The sequence below is a fragment of the Raphanus sativus genome, chromosome 2, assembly GCF_000801105.2.
Source record: "Raphanus sativus cultivar WK10039 chromosome 2, ASM80110v3, whole genome shotgun sequence".
Taxonomy (NCBI): Eukaryota; Viridiplantae; Streptophyta; class Magnoliopsida; order Brassicales; family Brassicaceae; genus Raphanus; species Raphanus sativus.
This window is the reverse complement of record NC_079512.1, coordinates 37075036-37098324: the sequence shown is the minus strand read 5'-3', so window position 1 is coordinate 37098324 and position 23289 is coordinate 37075036. Positions and strand designations below refer to the sequence as shown.

The following is a 23289-nucleotide window of genomic DNA, read 5'->3' as shown; positions in this document are numbered from 1 at the left end:
AAACTCAGAAATATCAAAATTAATTACTTACATTAAATGATAATGTCATAGGTTATGTCATCTGTATAGTCCTTTTCTTCAATAACTTCCATGAAGTTACCTTCACTAGCCTACCATTCTTTTTTTTTTTCTTTGTAACAAGCCTACCATTCTCTTTTCAGTAAAATATTATTCAAATGTTCAACTTTCTCAGACACACCAAGTTTGAATCTTCCGTCATAGTATTTGACATTCAACGATTTTGTTAGACGACGAAGACCTTTTTTACTAGTCTTCAACTTCCCACACTACTCAACATTATATATAAGAGTCTTCTTCAACCTATGTTAATCATATTCATATCTCTCGTCCCGTTTTGTACACAATTTTTTTATTCTTTAAAAGTCTTCTTCTATCTCCTGGTAGAGAGAATACGAAGAGTTATTATACTCTGATCATTTTAACGCCAAGAACGTGTTTTTGTGTTTAATGCCCACAAGGTAGTTGTACTTATATTTGGTTGGTATGTGAATATATTAATATGCCGACAGTTTTGTTTAATGAATTTAAGGCTGATACTGATCTTTGTTGGTGTGTGCAGCAGATTTCTATATTGAATATTTTTTATAAGGAAGTGTCACCTCTCGCTTTATTGTGGCCATGGGTCTTGAAGTTGGCTCCTTTAGCCGCTTGACATCAAGAAACAACAGTTTCAAGAGTCCTACTATGGAACGTTCGTTGAGTTTCAACAGCTGGGAGATTCCTAAAGAGACCAAGACTGAGACAAGTTTTGAGGTTTTGGAGACAAAAAAGTCAGCTCACAACACTTTGAACGGAAGAAACTGTGAGAGTCTCCAGATAAAGAAACCCACAGTAACTCCACCTGAGCCTTTTGTGTTCTTCTCCCCTAGACCGGTCACCGAGCTTGATGCAGCTGCAACTACGCTACAAAAAGTATACAAGAGTTACAGGACGAGAAGGAACTTGGCAGATTGTGCTGTCCTCGTTGAGGAGCTCTGGTGAGTTACAATGATCCACATCTTCTTCTTATTGTTTTTAAAGATGTTAAGAATAATATTATATATTGTGGTTTGGACCTGAGGATTACGGGCTTAGGCCCAACCTCTAGGTATTCAAGAAAAATTTTGAAAACTTAACCCTTGTTATTGCTTGAAACGTTGTAGGTGGAAGACTCTTGATGGTGCAGCTCTGGACCTGAGCTCCGTGTCTTTCTTTAAAGAAGAGAAACACGAACCGGCTGTTTCGAAATGGACACGAGCTAGAAAACGAGCCGCTAAGGTACGACATCATTTTCACAAGTTTTTTTTTGCATCTCTCTGTTTACTTTAGAGTCAAGATGTTATTAGTTTCATTATTTCTCGTTGCTATAAAATACCAATGTGGGTCTCACTTTTATAGGTTGGGAAAGGCTTGTCAAAAGATGAGAAGGCTCAGAAGTTAGCTCTTCAGCATTGGCTTGAAGCTGTAAGTCCCCATGTTTTTTTATACAAATAAATTTAATATTCATTTGGTTGTAGAACACGTTATGAATGTTGTGAACCTAATCTTATTGTCCATTCTCTTGCATCTACAGATTGACCCACGTCATCGTTATGGCCACAACTTGCACTTCTATTATGATGTCTGGTCAGCGAGCAAGAGCTCACAGCCATTCTTTTACTGGTTAGTCTTACATGATCCAAAGAAGTTCATCCCATCTCTTCCTGTGTTTGAGTCTGTTCATCTAAACTCTGTTTCAACCCATTTGAAACTAAAGGTTGGACATAGGAGACGGAAAAGATGTAAATCTTGAAAAACACCCAAGAAGTGTTCTGCAAAAACAATGCATCGCATATCTCGGACCAGTGAGTCTCTTTCTTACCCTCAAAGACTCTCAACCATACTAGTTAGCTAGCTAGCTGTACCTTGTTGATTACTAATTTGTGTTTCTTTCAAAACCTGTAGATGGAGAGAGAAGCATATGAAGTGATAGTGGAAGATGGGAGACTATTGTACAAACAAAGCATGACTCTTATCAACTCAACTGAGGAATCAAAGTCGATCTTTGTACTCAGCACGACTAGAACCTTATACGTAGGGAAGAAGAAGAAAGGTGCATTCCAGCACTCTAGTTTCTTATCTGGAGGAGCCACAACTGCTGCAGGAAGATTGGTTGCTCGCGATGGGATCCTTGAGGTACTTAAAAACTACATGTCTTACTTCTCCCGCAAGTATGAATCTCTTACTCAAAGGGTCTTGCTCACCTTTTTTTTTCTCAGGCTATATGGCCATATAGTGGACACTATCTCCCAACAGAGGAAAACTTCAAGGAGTTCATAAGTTTCTTGGAGGAACACAATGTTGATCTCACCAATGTTAAGGTAAGGAAAAAAAAACATTAGACCCTTTTGTGTTCTTGCATCAAGAGAATGTTTGTATTCACGAGAGAACAATCTATATTGCAGAGATGTGCTGTGAATGAAGAATATTCGTCCTCATTCAAATCCACTCCCGAGGAAGTTATCTCACAAGAAGTTGAGATGCCTTCAGAGAAAGCGAGACCAGTGTTTGATCCTGCCAGGAGACTGTCTTGTAAATGGTCTAGTGGATATGGTCCAAGAATTGGGTGTGTTAGAGATTATCCAATGGAGCTACAGACACAAGCACTGGAGCAAGTAAGCCTCTCGCCTCGTGTCTCACCAGCTAATACTTATGGACCTATTCCATCTCCAAGGCCGAGTCCTAAAGTGAGGGTTTCCCCACGGTTAGCTTACATGGGGATCCCAAGCCCGAGAGGTGTAAAATGCTTAAACACACACACACTTCTTTAACTTGTTTTCCAAGGAAGAGTGAGTTAGCAGATTTTTTTTTAAACGTCCATCTTTCTTTGTTCTTTTGTATCTTTTGTATATTTCGATTCTTTATCACGATTACTACATTTTTATTAGAGTGCTTATGACTCGTGGGCTTTTGTATGTTTTACTTTTGAAATAAGATGGGAAGTTCAATTCATTTCATAAAAAGTAACAATGAAGAATAGTGTTTATGAAACCATTTTTGAAAATAAATAGCATGAAATAAGTCTCGATTGTAAGGATAAAATCAATTTTACTCATCAGTACTGTCACTCTATGGTAAATACATGTACCTCACTCATCTGTCTGCATGTGTAAATCAGTTTTTCTAAACTCAAACTCTCATGACATCTATCATTAACATTTAAAAATATTGAATGCAAATACACGCATACAGAAACATATAAGCATGTCTATTATTATATTTTGTGGACCACAAGGTTTGAAATTTTTGATATCGGATTCTTGGTTTGAAATATTTACTAAATCTTAATTTTCTAAATTTAAAACTTATATACAAACATTAGATTACAACATCTTAACTAATAACACTATTTAATAGAGAGCCAATAAGAGGACCATATATACTTAGTTTAATTAGCTAGGGAGAACTTTTTGGGTAGGTGTAATGCAGGTGTTTAAAAATTTAAGACGAAATTAATAAATGAACAAAATTACATCTGGAGTATTTTTTACTCATATCATATTTCAGCATTTGATTGTTAAACTTAAAAGTAATGGTACAGCAAAAGCCAACTCCTGTAAACTTGTAAATTAACAAGCAAACGATGTGGTTTCGGATTTTAGGTCAACATATCTCTATTTACTTTCAGACGAGGAATCACCATATGTTTTTTCTGAAAAAAAAAAAAAAAGGAATCACCATATGTTTATTAATCAATTTATCATGACATCTTTTAAACAAAAATCATGACATCTATCATCAAACATGTATTATATGAATGCAAATGCAAGCACGACTAACATGAGAATTTACAATTCTCAGTAACTAAGTTATCTATTAATAATTTTTGTTATTATTTTAATTAAATTTGAGTTACTTTTAGGAACCATAAAGTACCTTGATATCGGATTCTTGTCATGTCATGGTTTGAAATCTTTACTGAATCTTAATTATATAAGATTAATAAAACGTAAAGATATACAAAAAACTACATTAATTATAACATCTTAACCAATAATAATACTATTTTTAGGGAGAGAATAGCACTACCATATTTATATAGTCTAGTTAGCCTAAGGAGAACTCTGTGGGTAGGTGTAAATGCAGCTGGTTTAACTATACAATCTACCGCAAACGCACTAACATATCTTTCGAATCATTGAAAAGGATTCGTTTTTATTAAAATTAGAATATGGATGGAAATGGAATCTTACATATAGAATCTTAGGACATAATGTTTTAGGTGAAACCAATATAAAAGAATACGTCATGATCGATCCTGGTGGACAACTATTAAAAAGACTAGAAGAGATCACTCAAATAAAATAAAAGAACTAGTTATTATTACGTTCTAACAAATTAATAAAATAAAGATGGGCTTGCGTGAGCACATGTGGCAGACACGAAGTTGAAGACAACACCATCAACGGTGCTCGTATAACCATATCTCTCTCTAAAGTCCGTTTCAGATTGGGCTCCATTCCATCTATTTCCACGCCATTCATGCTTGTCCTCTTCGTTTAGTAGTATTTGCTCACTTTTCGCCAAAATGCATTCCTAACTTTGGTCATAATTAAGTTACAAAATAAAGACTTCGGTCATAATTCATGAAAATAAACCTCTCTATTAAATTCCGTGTGAGCTGATTCACTTTGGATGACAAAAGGGAGTCGTAACTCTTTGTAATTGTTGTTTTTTACTCGCTATGGCGAAAAGAAAATATTATCATCATATGAACTCAAATGATGCCAGTCCACTTGGAGACCAACGTAGACTAAAAGCTCGCAAAGTTTAACTAGCATTTGATATCTTAAATTTGCGAGTTTTCTTGGAGACAAAATAGTCTCAAGCAGTTTCCGGTATGACGGAATCCACGCCAACAGAATCTCAATCTAAGAAGCTTTGGGATTGGTCCAAATGTTTATATTATCAATAAAACAATATGGAAAACATCATGCTTAATTTTTTTTCATAATAGCAAAAGTGCAAGCTTCACAGTATATGCAATAACTTAGTTGTACTGGACTTTTAAAAGTATAATCACTAATATATAGTTTAGAAGCCTAACTAAACAATCAGATTATATATTAAAAATAACAAACAAACACAGTTATAATAAAAGAAGATACATTTAATTTCCAATGCATTGTCTAGTTTCGGTGTTTTTCTGATAAAGAAATATCCCATCAATTTTTCTTGTCTAATGGCCGAAAGAATTGACGATAACTCTCCTCCATTGCAAGACAATCATTTGTAACCCAATACAGCTTGCTATCGTGGTTTAGAATTGAATGGTTCTTGCATGACATAATAAACAGAGATTTAAATGATTTCTTCAATTTAGAAACTCGTTTTAACTTAATCCACCGTCTTAGTCTTTGTTTATGTTTATTTTCTTATATAAACTAGGTAATTCAGGTTTTTAATTATTCACTAGTATGTTTATAATTTTATATGTTAGATATCTGATAAAAGATGAAATGGATGGAAGGAAGATACTAGCTGGCTTTCTCCATAGTTACTGATATGTGTCCAGATCATATGTCTATATAATATTCCATTTATTTCAAAATAATACATATTTTATGATTTTCACACTTATTAAAAAAATTCATTAAAACTTAGTTATTAATACATAGATTTTTTAATTTTATATTTTTTATATTTTTAAACCAATAAAATTTCAATAAATACAATTAATATCTTTGAAATATACATTTTTCATTATTAAATGATGAAAAATACATATTTTAAAAATATTTTTTTTCCTAAAACATTTATCTTTATGAAACGGAGAAAATATTCGATATATGGATTTAACTTTTAAAGAAAAATCAAACCTCTTTAATATTTATTTTTTCTCCCCAGTATTGCATTAAAACTCAGTAAACCTGCTTCGACTACTATTTCTTAAACTTCAGGTTCGAACTTGAGTGGGAGAGTTAAACCAAATGTACGTATGACACCTATCATTCCCCTCCTCTGTTTCCCAATACATAGAGCCTAACTTGTGAATACTTTCTCCATTCACCTTTCTACCATTGAAAATGTCAACATCTGCAATAAAATCTAGCGCGTGAGTTTTGGAACTCCCATGCACTTAAACTCATCACAATAAACAATTTTCAGAAATACAAACAAAAATTATAAAAGAAAAACAAAAGCAAAAGAAACACATCACGAGACCAGTACTATGTGATGTAAGCAACCACATACACCACTCCCTTCTTCTCCTCTCCCATTGTTTGTCCTTTTCTTTTTCCTTTCACCAATAATTCTCTTCTTATTTTATTGGCCTATATAATTTTCCCTTATTATTTCTCTCTTATGATTCCTCTTTTTGGTTTAACCTTCTTTTGATTCTTTCTATATATACAAATACAAAACCACCTCTTCCTCTTAACAAACCTCTCTACGTTTCTCTCTCTCTTCTCTCTAATTGTTGCAATGATGCAAGAATTAGGCTTAGAACGTTTCTCCAACGACGTCGTTTCCTTAGACCTCACTCCTCCTTCCCAAACCTCGTCTACTTCTCTCTCCATCGACGAAGAGGAATCACCTGAGGCCAAGATCCGACGGCTGATATCTGAGCATCCCGTGATTATTTTCAGCAAATCTTCTTGTTGCATGTGCCACGTCATGAAAAGACTCTTGTCAACAATTGGTGTCATCCCCACCGTCATCGAGCTCGATGATCACGAGGTTTCCTCTCTCCCCTTGGCTCTTGGAGAAGAATATTCCGGCGGTGGCTCCCTCGTTGTTCCTCTTCCGGCGGTTTTCATTGGCCGTGAGTGTGTAGGAGGTCTTGAGTCCCTCGTGGCAATCCATCTAAGTGGTCACCTTGTCCCTAAGCTTGTCCAGGTTGGAGCTCTTTGGGTATGATATTGTAATTTACTTCCTTGAGTTTCAATAGTATTTTGCAGTATCAAAAGCATAAATTAGGGTTTCTCTTTTCTGATTATTAGCTGATGATCATAACTAAATACCCATGTACTATGAATAATAACTAAAGATGTGTAAGTAGTAAATTTTATATAATTTGCTTCCTCTCGTTTTCTCTCTCACTTACTAAAGTATACATTAATCCATCAACCTTAATTATTTTTGAATCTTATTGATAAGGACTTAATAAAATATGATCTAGTTGTATAATGATTCAGTTTTTTTATTCTAGTTTCCTTCTCCTATAATATCATGTTGAGGGATAACCAAATATATATATATTTGTAAAATGCAAGATGTTTCTATAGATTATTCTTACTATTGCTAGACACTAATTAGTTCGGAAACAGTATACTGTGATTAGCTGGTTGAATTTGTTTTGAGTACTATGAGTATGATTAATTTTAGTGGTTAATTAGTTCATCTGAGCAGTGGTCATTTGTATTGACTATGGACTTCTTAATACCTACTTCATTATGATTAATGATTAATCATTTCTTTGGTGATTTATCCTTTTTTGGTGATCATGTGAATGCGTTTTTCGATCTGAAAGTTAACTTCATTGTTTAAGTCATTATTCTAAAGAATAAAGTAGAGAAGTGAGGAAAGGAAAGAAGATTCTACCATTATATGTAAGGTCTCCAAGCTCTCAGCGTCACGTTAATTTCCTGTTCAAGGAAATATTCCATTAAAATTCGGCATAGTTGAAAAACCCCAAACTGATTAATAATCCTTCAAAAATTAATATAACGAGGATCGCCATCTTAAGCCACAAAATATCATGTTTGTGCCTTGATCTCTCGTATAGTAAACAGTCGGTAGAGTTCATGCATTTATTCCATCTCTTTCCCTTAAATTACAAACGTGTCTAGTTAGAAAAGATACGTCCAAAATTGTAAATACATTTTTAATTGTTCGGTTATAAGTTCATAGAGTTTTGGAAATGAAATTAGTAACAAGTGGAAAATGAGAGACCCACTTTTAATAATTGAGGGGTTTTGATAGCGACGCTGGGGCTTAAGTAGCATCTCCAAAAAACAAACCTTCTTTTATTTTCCTCCCCACAATTATTGAATTTTTTTCTTTCAAAGATTCATAAAAGACCAGGAATTTTTTTTTCTTTGCAGTTAGGTAATTGGAATAGTATGCTACTATACCGGTCGATTTTGTAGCAGGATTAAGACATTTAGGTCAAAAGTCTATGTTCCTCATTTCAAGGGTCAAGATTGATCTGTTCCTATATACTGATGTCACTATACTGCTATTTTTTTCCCGAGAGCGAGTGAGAGAAAGAGAGAGAGAGCTTAGGATGATTTGTTGAAATCCTTTTTTTTCTTGCGGGCTTCAAACGTTTTTGATTTTTGTTCATACACAAACCATATGATGACAGAAAGAACGAGTTTCACTATAATTAAAGTCACATAGATAGTGTTCTTAATTTATAACATTAGACTACATGATATAGTCATGTTTTATGTGTGTAATTACAAATACAATATATTCACTCCCCTCAAAATTTTAAACATCATCGTGGTAAAAATGAAGTAAATATCAAATACATGATACATCACTAGTGTGATAGTGTCTCATCTCTAGACTTCAGTCAATTAGTCACATACATATTACATGCACTGAAAATTGGATGTAAACGTCAACCAATAAATTAATCATTATGGTCTAGCATGTCTTCTGTATCTTTATTTATTACAGAGTATTATCCACAATTTTTTTTAATATATATGTGATATGTCACGACCTAGAACATAAGATTCATGCAATAACATATGGCCTAGTCACATGTCCCGGCCACATGCTATGTGAGCGAACACGACAGAGTAACTTATATCGACCAAAGCATATGTAAGTAAATTTAGATAAAGAGAAATGGAATTTGATCGAGGTATATGCTCTTTCTTATTACTTTTAAATTATTTCTCAGATACAAATAATTTCTCAATTTCAAAATCCAACTCAAACAGCGAAGTATATATATAGACAATAACTTCCGTAACGATGTATTGGGATTTGGCCTAGAACTTTTCAGAAATTAACATAAACTAAAAAGGAAAAAAGAGGCAGCTAATTTCCCTAAGCATCGTTACTCAAGTGATGATGCACACTAATGTCTCTGAATTGCTATACCAATCTCATGCACTGATGTATAAGAAAATAAGTTATACAATCAAAATAGAAATAAAATAGTGCCGACCTATACAATTTGGTAGTTGTGGAATAAAGATTTTTGTTTGAGATCATGTGACATGTCTTCAAAATTAAGGTTATGCTTTTCATATACTTATATTTTTAATTCGCAAGTTGATGAATACTGATGGCGACGATGACCTCATCAATCATAAACAACAATCTCTCCAACAAATGTTTCATGATATTAATATGTGGGATTCTGCAATAAAAATTATAAATAAACTCTGCCTCCTCACCAAAAGCCTCCCCCACTTTTAAATACGTTATTTTCAGTTAAATTGAATTGTGTAAACTACATAAAAGTATATAATTATGTAATCATTGTCGTGCGTATTGCGCCATTTGTCTTTTCACAATTAATGAGTGTGACTGGTTGATATTTTCAGAATAAATAAATGTGAATTTATTCTATATTTTTAAAAATTATTAATTAATTAGAACACAACTTTTATGTTTTACTCTAATTACTGTGTAAATAGAAAAATATACACTTAACTTTATTCCACATTGTGTTAGAATATTTTTATATTTTTCTGTTTTTTATTTATTTTTGTCTATTATCATTTCATTTTCAATCATTTTTTACTCCAGTTTACATTAATGAAATCAATCAGAACCTATATATATATAACATAATCTTAATCTTCATATCAAATTTTCATTTCATTTTTGAAATTGGTTTCATCTAACATATAAAAGTAAAAAGAAAAATTGATTAAATTACAACATTCATAACCACATTTACTTGTAGTTTTTAAAAGGTAAATAGACACTTTTAATTTTAAGGTTAATTAATATAGAGGTAGAATTTTAGAAGGTGTTGTTTAGGATTTTAATAAATATATTAATAAATATTTTAAATTTTAATTCTTTTTTTGTATAATTGTTTCAATTTTTTTTCAAATTTCGAAATGAAAATTTGAAAAATATTCAAAAAGAATTTATAATTAGTTCTTAAAATTATAATTCAAAAACTATATAGGAATTATTTTTTCTTATTTTTCTAACTTTTTCTTATTTATTTAAATAATTATTTATATATATCTGTTAAACAAGGATAGAAGAATCTTTTATTTTTCTAAGAAAATATTCTTTAAAAAAAACTATTTTATAAAAGTAAACATGAATATAATGGTAGCATACGTGGAGGTATCTTTTGAAAAAATGGGTGGTTCAAAAATTAAGTAAATTACTTTAGTTAATGATTTGAACATCAATTCTCTAATATTTTAATACACCAAATAATATTAAACATTATTTTAATTATCAACTTAGATAATTGATCAGAAATATTTGTTACTATACAAAATTAAATAAATTTTTACTTGTTTAAAGAAAAATTTCCTCAAGTCATAAAACGAAATACTTCATTCTTATCAATTGAAAGCTAGTCAAAGTTTTTAAATACAATAGGAGATGATACTATTAGGCGCCCATAGACTTAGTCTTGACGCCAATCTTCTTCCAAGAAACACTAGGCATGATCTGCTTTGTGTCCACACGATCCCTAAACTGAACAGCGAAGTTGAGCAACGAATCAAGAAGTGACTCTGAAAGATAGTGAGGCTCAAGTCCAAGCTCCATCAGCTTTGTGTGCTTTGCGTTGTAGTAATGCTCTTCCGCCTCAACTCTCGGGTTAGGCACAGTCATCTTTGTCACGTCCAGGCCGAGCTTTAAACCCGCTTTAGTCACCAGCGACGCCAGCTCGTTGACTGAGAACTGTTCTGTGAATTGGTTGAATACACGGAACTCACCAGCCTTTGCCGGGTTAGCTATAGCGAGCTCAACACATTGGACCGTGTCTCTTATATCGAGGTAGCCTCTTGTCTACAAAAGGAAAACATATTGAATAAAAAGTTAAAAACTAAAGCTGGCTATAAAATCCATAACCCAAAAGCCAAAACCGAAAAACCTGATACTTATCCAATTCGAAATGTAAAAAATTTGTAGGGTGTTGCAAAACATATCTAAATCCAAAATGTTATTGATCGAATCCAAATAGATAGTTTACAAAATCCAAAAAAAAAACAAAAGAAAAACAAAAAAAATTCAAAAAATCTGATTCGAATGTTCAAATTACTATCCAACAGAAATATATGAAACATAAATATTGTTATGAATATTATGTTTATGGATGTCCAGCCCATTAGATATTTACTTGTAATCTTGGCCCGTTTATGGCCCATTGTATTTAGGCCCATGTCGCCATGTATTTCCTATATAAGGAACACTTTGATTCAATAATAAGATCAGAGTTTTCACAACACGTTATCAGCACGAGAGCTCTGACAAAACCCTGAATGAATTTCGAAACCCCTTTTCCCAGCAACCACCATAAACCCTAGAAATCAGACGAAACTTCAAAACACCGTATCTCCTCAACCCGACGGATCCAGACGACGAGCCACCTATCAAATTCAAGATCTCGACGAGACGAATCTAACGCCGTCGACCTCATCGCAATCCGATACCGGACGCTTTCTCACGAGCTATTACAAGAACCGCCGTCAACTTGATTCAAAACCCTAATTCGGACGCAACTTCAAATCGACGTATCTTTCAAACCATAAGGAGTTAGCCGACGTTCCATATATCAAATTGAAGCTCTCGACGAGAAGAATCCAGCTCCGCAAACCTCGTCTCAATCCGACTTCAGACGCGTTCTCCACCTCCGTTTCAATCCGCGTTGACAATTTCCTTTTTACTAAAGGAAACCCTAGCTGTCTTTCCATTCTCATCCGACCAGCACACATACTGACCATCCGACGAATTGATCAGCACCCGATAAGCCACCAGACGATCCGACAGTTCATCCAACAGCCGGTAGAGGTTCCGGACGATCCGATCAGCCCGTTCCTTGTTTGCGATAGATGTTCAAGCCGTTCGCGGTTTTCCTCTCCTCTCTCTAGGTGGTCCAGTTTCAGATTCTCTCCAATCTAAAGGTAAATAAAATCTGAAACACCCTTTGGAACCATATCAAAACGAATTTGGTTGTTTGTTAAAGGATTGAACATTAAAATTTGATGAACCTAAAAACCTAGGACAATTGAATCCCTAAATAAATTTGAGGAATTAGGATTTGGTTTAGTTCTCCCATTAAGTTGCTAGATCAAACGGTCATTAGGTTGTTAGAAGCACAAATATTCCTTATTCAATAAGAGATTGATTAAATCAATTAAAACCAAAACACTAAGTGTTCTTGAATCTCGAAAACATCATTGATCTGAATGATCAAATCGATTTTAAACTTTGAAGTTGATCATCTCCTAAAACATAATTATGATCGATTTATTATAAACCTTAGAAACTTACTATAAAAAAAAAAAAAAAAAAAAAAAAACTTTATATTTTCAGAATATTTCTAGAAAATGAAACTTCCTATTTTTAGAAACTTACTATAAAAGGAAACTTTCTATTTTTAGAAACTTACTATAAAAGGAAACTTTCTATTTTTAGAAACTTACTATAAAAAGAAACTTTCTATTTTTAGAAACTTACTATAAAAGGAAACTTTCTATTTTCAGAAAATTTATATTTTCAGAAACGTTCTATGAAAGGAAAAACTTTATATTTTAGACATATATATCTAAGCCGTGTGACTTGTTTATTAGGAAATCATTAACTCGATTGTTTGCTTGATCACACGATTTATATGATTGATTTTCTTATAAAGATTGAGTGATATATAATATGAGATGTCGAAAATCAACTTGGATTATGCTGTCCTAAATCTCTAAAGAGATAATCATTTAAAATGTGCACTGGATACCGAGGTTATCCTAAAGTCAAAAGGACTTGGTGAATGAATCACATAAGGCGATATTGCCAAACGAGAAAGATTGATACATGGCAATATTAGTTATTAACCACCATCTAAATGAGAATCTAAAGAAATCAGTATCCCAGTAAAGAAAATCCACTAGAACTTTGGACCGCCTTACAGCGGAGATATGATCACCATAAAACGATGCTATTACCAAAGGATAAAATTTGAGTGGAAGAACCTGAGATTTCAATACTATAAGTCTGTGGATGAATACAACTCGGTTCTGTTTAAGATAGTTTCAATGTTGAAACAATGTGGTGAAGAAGTAACTGAACAAGACTTTCTCTAATGTGCTACTGCAACAGCAGTATAGAGAAAGAGGTTTCACCACCTATACTGATTTGATCTCCTGTTTACTATTGGCTGAGACCAATAATGAGTTATTAATGAGAAACAGTGAGATGAGACCTCCCGGTACAAAATCATTACCCGACATTTCTAGGCTGACTTTGGAGCCTAAGAAAGAAAGTAATCTTGTCCAGCACAACAACCATTCCGGCCCTAGCCGTGGGAAAGGTTATGGACGAGGTCGTGACACATTTAAGACACATGGGCGAGGACGAGGCCGTAGTACCACACCCGGTTTTAGCTGTGGTCGAGGTCGAGGTCGAAGTGTGTCTTTTAAACCTTAAATAAAATCTTATTTGTGTCACAAATGTGGTATGGGTAATCACTGGGCAAATAATTGCCAAACTCCAAAGCACTTGTATGAGCTTTACATAGAGAGTTTGAAGAAAAATCGGGAAGCCAACATGGCTTACCGAGATGGTGAAGATGACATGGATCATGACCATACTGATCAAATAGAGTATGAAACTCATGAAAAAGAAAATGATCAGGTGGATTATGAGACTTCAGATGCCTTGAAAAAAAAATCTCGACATCAAAACTCTATGATATAGATAAGAGTATATATGAGTTTATAAATAAGAGTATAGTCACTCGGCCAAGGCATTATATACACCCAATAAAAGACCCATTGAGTTATAAAGATTTAAAAATGAATGGTTTCCGCATTGAACCAATGGGCAAAATGAAACAAAAGTTCCTTCAGATATATGAGAACAGAAAAATTGCCCAAGACCATAGAAAATGGTCGAGACTATACCTGCATTCTCTACTGATCTAGACTATGCCAAGGATCAGTATGATAAAGGCACAGGGCCTAGGTAACCAGATTGGTTGACCTACGAAATTAAACACTTTATGGAATGACCGGATTAGCCATCCTAGTCCAAACTTGATGCAAAGTTTAATATTACAAAGGCACAAAGAGTTATCCCATAGAAATCTCACGTTGTGAAACATGTACACAAGGAAAACTCATGAGGCTCAATTGTCCCAAGCATCACGAAATGGCATAATGGTTTAGTGTCCTTACACAAACAAATTTATAGCATGTTCATGAGGGGGAGAATACACACCCCGTGTGGTCCATGACCATACTATAAAAACATGAACATGATAGCCAAACAGAATGTGATAGCCTGGCCAAACAGGCCATAAGATATAAGAGCTTGGTCGAACAGACCATAACCTATAAGGTTCAGACTTTCAAAGTCTATAAGCTTGGAGACATTATGGATTTACATGTATGAAAGATAAGATGCATCAGGCCATATAAAGTGAGCATAGATATTCCCATCTAATAATTATAAAGGGTCATGATCCAGACATAGACCATCCTAAGAGATTATGTATAGACCACCACAATAATATGTGCCGTCTAGGATGGAACCTCATAAGAAGATGAAATAAGATTGGGAATATATGTTGGATATGAGAATGTCTTCCTCCCACGATTTTATAAGAGACCTTGAGCCAAAATATGGGTGATCAGATTAAGGCCAGGTTTACGGATTACATGATGAATCCAACTATCCAACATCAGGGGGAGAAAGAAATAAGCTGGTACAAGTATAAAGAGAAATGGAATGGTATTAACCATCCTTGTCTTGGCAAGATCCTCGGACCAGAGAATATGATTTAAGACGTCCAAAGAAAGATCATACAAAGCTAGCTAAAAGAATGCCAGACAGATTAGACCCGAAAAGAAAAGAAAAAAAATGACTAAGTCATACCAGCTTAAGCACCACGAAATTAATGTCCTAGAAGAGACATAATCAAGTTGCTATAGAGTCTAAAGATAGACCAATATGTTCCATAAGATAAGGAACCTCGGAAATAAAAAGAAAGGTGCAAATAAATGACATATCCGAGGTCATAAGGGAAACCATACCAGACATTTAGATAAGGCTGCGCAGCTGAACATCTAAGATACCAGACCATGTAGTTTGGGACGCCAAACTGCAAGGTAATAAAGGTTCTTAGTAAGAATGAAATCTCTAATCGATTAGTTCATGTCTGGAACACAATGGAACACTATAAAAGAAGTGTCGACACATACATACACAAAAGATAAAGATGCATAAGAAAATAGCACTTGAGTTTAAAAGATATAAGCGAGGATCAGAACCCACGAGAATACAAGAATGCATTCATAGAATAAAAGAAATTGTGGGGGTTTAAGAAAGATTCAAAGAATCTATAAAAGAGATGGGTGTATTGGCCATATATAGAAACACCATCTGATAAGATAAAACCAGTGAAAAATGGGTCCTGTGTGGGAAAGGAAAAGAAATCGTGAGACATGGACTAAGGTGTTCATATTCCTATTTAAAGCATTCAAGGAATGGCTTGATTACACAAGGATACTCACAAAGACCAAGGAACAGATTATAAGGAGATATACTCCTATGTGGTGGATGCTACTACAAATCCGAAAGTGATAAAGGTCTGGATATAAGAAAAGAGAAATGTAGTAAGCAGCATGATTGATCACTGGATAAAGAAATGATAAAAGTATCAGAAAGATGAGAAAAGAAATTCTCATAGAATAGTTTTGTTCCTAAGCTATTCATGGACTGAAACGAAAGGCAGATGCATATAAAGCATATAATGCATGTAAAGGATAAGACTAAGTAATACTTAGTGAAAGGAGTTCTACAAGAACGTCCCTGAACAGTCCATGCATATATTATGAAGGAAATTCCTTGTGTTCATACTTAAAGAAATGATGATTAGATCGACTGATTCTTGGACAGGCTATGATAAGAATACAATGATCTATAGTGGAGATGATAGCCATGAATATGTATTGAGATCTATGATCCAAAGTACCGAGAATAGAATGTGATATGGTCAAAAGAGAATAAGAGGATGAATCCATCAGATTAACGACCAAAGATCCATATCAACTAGGATCACGTTCGACCTAGTTCGATCTTGTTCCGACTAAACTGGTTCCAGTAACCACTATATTCAGATCGTGGTATGGCTATGGACAAGGCATGTGTCCTTGGTCCAGGAAAGACTTTATGTAAGTACTTTTAAGGCTTATGCACATCCGACCAAAGTGCAATGTATTGGTATGATTGGCGCCTTGATGTGGAAAAGCCATACTAGGTCGGATAAGTTTTATGGATATGTTCAGACCATAAGACATTGATACTAAAGCCATACACGTCCCCCTGCTATAAGTGTCATTGACACCTTTACTTAGACAAGTTTGGCATGTCGGAACATGAGACAATATGGGACATGATCAATATATCCTAAGTTACCTTCTAATGAATTAAAAGTTTGAGATTGATTTATACTAACCAAACCCAAAAGAAAAGGGATTGTTTGGTTTTAATAAATGTTACAGGTTTATACAAGGTCTCAAACAGGTTATACACATTTGGAGAATGATGAAGAAGCACAAAGTACTACAAGTTCAGTCATGAGAAATGTTAGCCGACTTCTTCATCATGTCTACACCAACTACACATCTATGAAGTCTACCTATCCGTTTGGGACATGGCAACAGAAGGACCAGTTCAAGACTTGGCGCCCATGAAGCTAAACCATCAAAGTGTCCATGCGCCAGACTTGAAGAACGGAGGTCCAGAACAGGGGGAGTAGTGTGTGTTGTACTCTTTTTCCTTCACTTCGGTTTTGTCCCACTGGGTTTTCCGAGTAAGGTTTTAATGAGGCAACATTAAGCACACTACAAGCTCTATATGGTTCTGGCATCCAAGGGGGAGTGTTATGAATATTATGTTTATGGATGTCCAGCCCATTAGATATTTACTTGTAATCTTGGCCCGTTTATGGCCCATTGTATTTAGGCCCATGTCGCCATGTATTTCCTATATAAGGAACACTTTGATTCAATAATAAGATCAGAGTTTTCACAACAAATATGTAATTTTAAATATTTAATTCCGTACTTATTAAATATTAGAATAGGAACTAAGAGGATGAACCCAAAATTCTAAAAACCCGATCCAAACTCGAATAGGTACGTGAACGCCCATACCTAACAAAAACCACTAAAATTTCGTGTGAAGACAGACGAGTAAGTCAATTACCTGACCACCTTTACCATAAACCGTAAGTGGATGACCAACAGCAGCTTGCACACAGAACCGGTTAAGAGCTGTACCAAACACAGCATCGTAATCCAACCGGTTACGCAGCTCCTCATGCATCTCCGTCTCATCAGTCTTCACACCATAAACAACTCCTTGGTTAAGATCAGTAGCTCTGATCCCCCAAGCCTTGCAAGTAAAAGCAATGTTGTGCGAGTCGTGAACTTTGCTAAGATGATAAAACGAGCTAGCCTGCTTCGGGTACGGTAAAGTATCGGTCCTACCATTGTGCGTTATCGTTATATAACCTTCCTCGATGTCGATGTTCGGAGTTCCGTACTCACCCATCGTCCCGAGTTTCACGAGATGGCAATCTTCTCCGAACTCTTTGATTGCAAAGAGGACGTTGAGAGTGCCAATGACATTGTTGTGCTGTGTAAACACGGCTCTTGAACGGTCGATCATGGAGTAAGGTGCAGAGCGTTGCTCGCCGAAGTGGACAACTGAATCAGGCTGGAAAGACTTGAAGGATTCAGCTAAGAACTCGAAGTCACAGATGTCACCGACGTATAGCTCAATGGACTTCCCTGTCAGAGCCTTCCACCTGCTGATACGGTCATGGATGGAGGCTATAGGAGTCAGTGACTCGAGTCCAAGCTGGTGGTCGAAGAGGCGTCTGACGAGGTTGTCGACGATAGCGACTTGGTAGTTCTTTTTGGATAAGTGGAGAGCAGTAGCCCAGCCGCAGTAACCGTCTCCACCAATGACCATAACACGTTTTGGTTTTGATGATGAGTCGTTATTGGTAGATGTTTCAGGTGGTGCTTGTTGGCTTATAGGTACAGAAGCTGCTCGGAAACCGAAGCTTCTTCTTCTTCTTCTTCTACTTATTGGCTTATTCTCTTGGAAGAGAAGTCCTTTGAGAGAAGATCTTGAAAGGACTTGAGGGTTGAAGAAGTTTTGCTTTGTACTAAACGGTTTAACCGAGTTCTTTCTGCTGCTAAGGGAGATAACTGAAGGGCATGGAGATAAGAGTAGATGCGCCATTATTTGAAAAATGTTTGTTCTTGCTGCTGCAAAACAAAAAAAGCAACCAAGAGTTAGGACAACTCTGGTCAGCAGAACAGAGGATATGTGTAAGAGATGAAACAGAGAGATATTTTCACAATGTCATTGAGAACTATAGCCAGTGAAGAAGATTCTGTTAATTCATTATTATTCTTGAAATTATAATTTAAATATGTGAATAACAGTCAGTCTGATATTGCAGATCATGAGCAAGGAATTTCACATTATACAAAACGAAATCAAATCACTGAAGTTGCAAAAGAAGTTAGAAACTGATGAGGAGAGATGAATGCTTACCGTTGAAAACGTGAGGGCTTTGAAACTTTGTTCAGAGTGGAGAGAGTTGGAGAGAAGCTTGAGAGAGTTTTTGAAGTGAGCCTTTTCTTGGATTTTTCCTCTTCTCTTTTGAGGAGACGACGATAGAGAGATATAAAATCAGTAGATATGCCTTGGCATATTCTCATTTCTTCGATTTATTTTTTTAAAAAAATTTAATAGCCCGTCCATCCGTGACTTTGGGCTTAATTTGGGTTGTGATCGGCTTTTCGAGATCAAGCCTAATTGCCAGTTAACGAAATCTGTTTGACGACCAAAAGATAAAATCACAAAACCAACCTAGCCAATATCCATAGTTCGAACCTAGAGTCCCTGAAATGCAAACCAGAGATTACTTTTCTTTTACATGTGATGAAGGAATGAGTTGAGAGACTGGTGAGCTTTATGAGAGAAAAAACAATCAATATTATTTTCCGTACTAAAATTTATCCATACACAGCCAATCATTTCTTTTTTTTTCCTTTGAGAACATTGGTTACAAAAAGTTATCAAGTTATTTATGAGAACATTCGTTCTGAGACAAGCTGATTTGTAGTAGCATGCAGTTACTAAAAGCAGTAGTAAAATGCAACGTAGTTTTCAAAAGCTTGGTCTGTGTATGAGCTTGATGTGGTTACCAGCCCATATGCAAATCCTGAGTTGCCTGTAATGTGTCAACCCATCATCGTTTTTATACGTGGTTATTAGTCATCTTTTTTGCACGTTGACAAAACAAAAAGTCGTTTCCTTAGATAAAATTTTAAACAGACCAAAGTCATCCCCATATAACAGATAATTCAATGAAAACAAAAAAAAAGCAAAACACTAATCGCTTTCTTCTTATATTTACTTTATCTTTCCTAGTTGTTAAGTTTGGTTTCGAAGTCATTTTATAATGGCACTCAAGTTTGATAGCGATCACTATTTAAATTATAACTAAGAATCTAAATATTCAACTATTTCCAATGAGATTAGGTGTGAAATGACAACACTATATGGACATTCTCATGAACTACTTGTGACTTTCTCTACGTACGTGCACGCACACACAAACAAAAACACATGCCTAGTTAACATTTTCCCACTCTTTCTTCATAAAAAGTAAGAGTCTATACTATATATAATCCCTAATTGATGATTTCATTGACAAGAATAGAAACCTTCAAGTGTAATCATCTAAAGGGAAGAACTCAGTCATGTCTCTCTTGCAGGTTTGAAACAAATTAAACTCTTCCTCATCAGCTAGTTCTTGACTTTTTCCTTTCTTTTCTTATTTGCCTACAAATGTTTTCAGGATTTCTGGCAGTTTCTCCGACCATTGGCCTCTGGATTTACAGGTATTTTCTCAAACCCACTTTAAAATCTCTGAAGATTACTCCATGTGATCTTAGTCCCTCATTAACACCCTTTTCTTAACTCCATTATCTAGATAAATAAAATTGCAAACGTAGTTGTAAGTTAAAACCAAGATAACTGTTTATATTTCCCCAACAAACATAAACAGAGTCGTTGACAACCAGCTGTGACTCCGGCGAGTCAGACCCGTGCCGGGATGATGCGGCTGCCCTCACCCTCAAGTACGCAGCTATGGCGTCCATCCTTTTCGCTGGAGCAGCCGGCATCTCGCTCCCCCTCGTGGGAACCCTCCTACCATCAAACGGTGGACTAATGAGAGGAGCCAAAGCGTTCGCGGCAGGAGTCATCCTCGCGACAGGGTTCGTTCACATGCTCTCCGGCGGCTCCGAAGCTCTGTCCGACCCGTGTCTCCCCGAGTTTCCATGGAAGAAGTTCCCTTTCCCTGAGTTCTTCGCCATGGTCGCGGCGCTTCTCACTCTTCTCGCGGACTTCATGATCACGGGGTACTACGAGAGGAAGCAGGAGCAGCTGATGAACCAGTCTGTCCAGTCACTTGGTCCGGCTTCGGTACGGGATCAGGAGTTGGGATCGGGTCTTCTAGGATCTGGTTTTCTGAGGGATCATGAAGATGGTGGGAAGTTGCATATCGTGGGGATGCGAGCCCACGCGGACCATCACCGTCATAGCCTCTCGATGGGACCCGAAGGTTTTGAGGCTCTGGCAAATAGGAGCGGTGTCGCAGGTCATGGCCATGACCACGGGGACGTAGGCTTGGACAGTGGTGTCAGGCACGTTGTTGTTTCTCAGGTAAAGACATTTCTTGTTACGTACCATTTTTTATATTTCTGATTTTGACTTTTGAATTATTTTATTACATTTCTAACAAGCTAGAAAAACAGCTGAGTTCATTCATGATTACACAATGTAGTTAGCTGTGGTTGAACAAATCCTATTAACTACTTTTCTTACAATAAGCCAAAGTAAAAAATATACAAATTGGATGCATCCTAATATTGCACGTTACTTTCATTCTAATAAAGCTGTCTTAGAGTTAGAGTTGTAATATTAACCGATTGAAAAACTTCATTAACTTTATGTTTAGATTTAATTGCTTACCACACAATATGATCATTTGGTTTTCAAATGTACCATTCATTCTACAAAACATAATTAGTACGAAAAGAGAGAAATATATTTTTATAATGCTAAAACGTATTGATTGTTATTAGGTGGGCTATTAGATTTAGATTAGTCAAACGATTCCGTTTATATAATTTAGGTGTATAAGTTAGTAGTCAAGCGATTCCGTTTGTTAATTTATTTATATGTTGATGTTACGTTTCTCGATTTTGTTAATTCAGATACTCGAAATGGGAATAGTATCACACTCCATAATAATAGGAATATCACTTGGAGTGTCGCATAGCCCATGCACCATACGTCCTCTCCTACTCGCTCTTTCCTTCCACCAATTCTTCGAAGGTTTTGCCCTTGGTGGCTGCGTTGCGGAGGCCAAACTAACCCCGCGCGGATCAGCCATGATGGCTTTCTTCTTCATGATTACTACTCCAATCGGTGTGGCTGTTGGAACAGCCATTGCCTCATCTTACGACTCCTATAGCGTTGCGGCTTTGGTGGCTGAAGGAGTGCTTGATTCTCTCTCTGCGGGAATACTTGTCTACATGGCGCTTGTTGATCTGATTGCTGCGGATTTCTTAAGTAAGAAGATGAGTGTTGATTTTAAGCTTCAGATTGTGTCTTATTGCTTTTTGTTCATTGGAGCTGGCATGATGTCTGCTCTTGCTATTTGGGCTTGATCAGTTTTCATTTCTTTTTTTTTGTCTTCTTCAAACACACAAGCTTTTTGTCACCTTATAACAAAACATATGTTTCCCTTTAAATTATTTATTTTGAATTTTTATTTTCGCATTATGAAGTGTTGCTGTAATGATGTTTGTCGTTGTGATTTATTTATGAAAGTTTTCATTGAAATAAAACTGTTGTGTTATATGTTGTATACAATAAGGTTATAAACTTATAATCTGCAACGAATATTTCCTGAATCTTAATGATAAATATGACGCGATAGTGAGATAGATTTAAAGAAAACAACGTTTAGAAACACCCAACCCTATGCCTTAGTAACCATATAGTTTTGAAGAAACACTTATCATACTGATTTATTACGTCGGAACGCTGTAGTCTGCTTGTTTCTGCCAAGTCCTACAATCATAAGGTGAAGCTTCGGTGTAATATGCTATCAGCTCAGATAAATATCTGAGTTCCATATCCGTTCATTAACCTGTAACATCCTTCCACCTTTCAAACCTCATACACGGATCACAAACCTTTGGCACATGTAAATGTTTTGTGTTTTGTGTTTTGTGTTTTTAGGGTAAAAGACCCAATGAAAATATATACTGTCTGGCTCTTTCACAACCACATTATTTTCCTTGGATAGAAATAAAACCGACGACCATCATGACACCTTTTTCAAGCAATTCTCCTTTTACGTTTTCACTTTTGATATAAGCCAACAAAACATTTGCCTTTGCAGTATAACTAACACCATATTATAAACTATAATCCCTTATACACAAACATTTTCTTCAAGCAAAACAAGAACTTCATGAATAAATTTTCCAAGAAGAGTGGAACGCTTAAGAGATTTATTTTTCTTCGAGGGTCCAAAACGAGAATATTTCATTTTCAGTCGTATGTTTGGAGGACGATGGTTCCCAAGTTGTATGATGAACAGATGGCGAGCCATATATTTACTTATTTAATTATTTGTTTGTGGAGATAAACTCTCTGTGAAATAGATCATGCCACCTAATTATTTTATTTTTTCATGTGAACCAAAATATTTACAACTTGTTTGCCATATGATTTTTCTTTTGTTGCTTTCTTTGTGATTTGTTTGATAAAGGTGACAAACATTTTCGTCCACCGAATCCCAATCTCTTCAACTTTAGCTAGCATCCTTTCAAATGTTATCTCCAGATTTTTATTTACAGCATTTCTCAAAAGTATATATCTTAAGATTTGCATGTATATCATCAAAAACAATAGTCACAAATCTTATTTTTCATAGGCTGTATATGGATAATGGATAAAGGAATCAGTGGAATAAAAGGAATGAAA

The 23289-nt window shown here is 35.4% G+C and overlaps 4 protein-coding genes across 5 annotated transcripts; 3 read left to right on the top strand and 1 right to left on the bottom strand.

Annotated features, from left to right (window-relative positions):
- Positions 1-321: 321 nt before the first annotated feature.
- LOC108840460 (IQ domain-containing protein IQM1) lies at positions 322-2991 on the top strand. Its single transcript, XM_018613288.2, has 9 exons — positions 322-479; positions 581-998; positions 1164-1278; positions 1399-1464; positions 1574-1662; positions 1757-1844; positions 1945-2175; positions 2259-2360; positions 2445-2991. The coding sequence occupies exons 2-9, from the start codon at positions 640-642 to the stop codon at positions 2808-2810; spliced, it is 1416 nt and encodes a 471-aa protein (XP_018468790.1). The 5' UTR covers positions 322-479; positions 581-639; the 3' UTR covers positions 2811-2991.
- A 3358-nt stretch (positions 2992-6349) lies between these two features.
- Positions 6350-7069, top strand: LOC108827087 (glutaredoxin-C6). The gene has a single exon (XM_018600436.2). The coding sequence runs from the start codon at positions 6466-6468 to the stop codon at positions 6898-6900; it is 435 nt and encodes a 144-aa protein (XP_018455938.1). The 5' UTR covers positions 6350-6465; the 3' UTR covers positions 6901-7069.
- Positions 7070-10474: 3405 nt separating this feature from the next.
- LOC108823028 (UDP-sulfoquinovose synthase, chloroplastic) lies at positions 10475-19002 on the bottom strand. Of its 2 annotated transcripts, none has more exons than XM_018596267.2 (3): positions 18772-19002; positions 17407-18476; positions 10475-10992 (listed from the first exon to the last, which is right to left on the bottom strand). In XM_018596267.2, exons 2-3 carry the CDS (start codon positions 18451-18453, stop codon positions 10591-10593), a joined length of 1449 nt encoding a protein of 482 aa, XP_018451769.1. In that variant the 5' UTR covers positions 18454-18476; positions 18772-19002; the 3' UTR covers positions 10475-10590. The 2 variants fall into 2 exon arrangements, with proteins under 2 accessions (XP_018451769.1, XP_018451761.1); XM_018596259.2 differs by having other exon boundaries at positions 10516-10992; positions 17407-18479; positions 18772-19000.
- A 759-nt stretch (positions 19003-19761) lies between these two features.
- On the top strand, positions 19762-22085 carry LOC108840680 (zinc transporter 9). Its single transcript, XM_018613505.2, has 4 exons — positions 19762-20000; positions 20084-20126; positions 20294-20952; positions 21507-22085. Exons 1-4 carry the CDS (start codon positions 19986-19988, stop codon positions 21960-21962), a joined length of 1173 nt encoding a protein of 390 aa, XP_018469007.1. The 5' UTR covers positions 19762-19985; the 3' UTR covers positions 21963-22085.
- The last annotated feature ends 1204 nt before the right edge of the window (positions 22086-23289 follow it).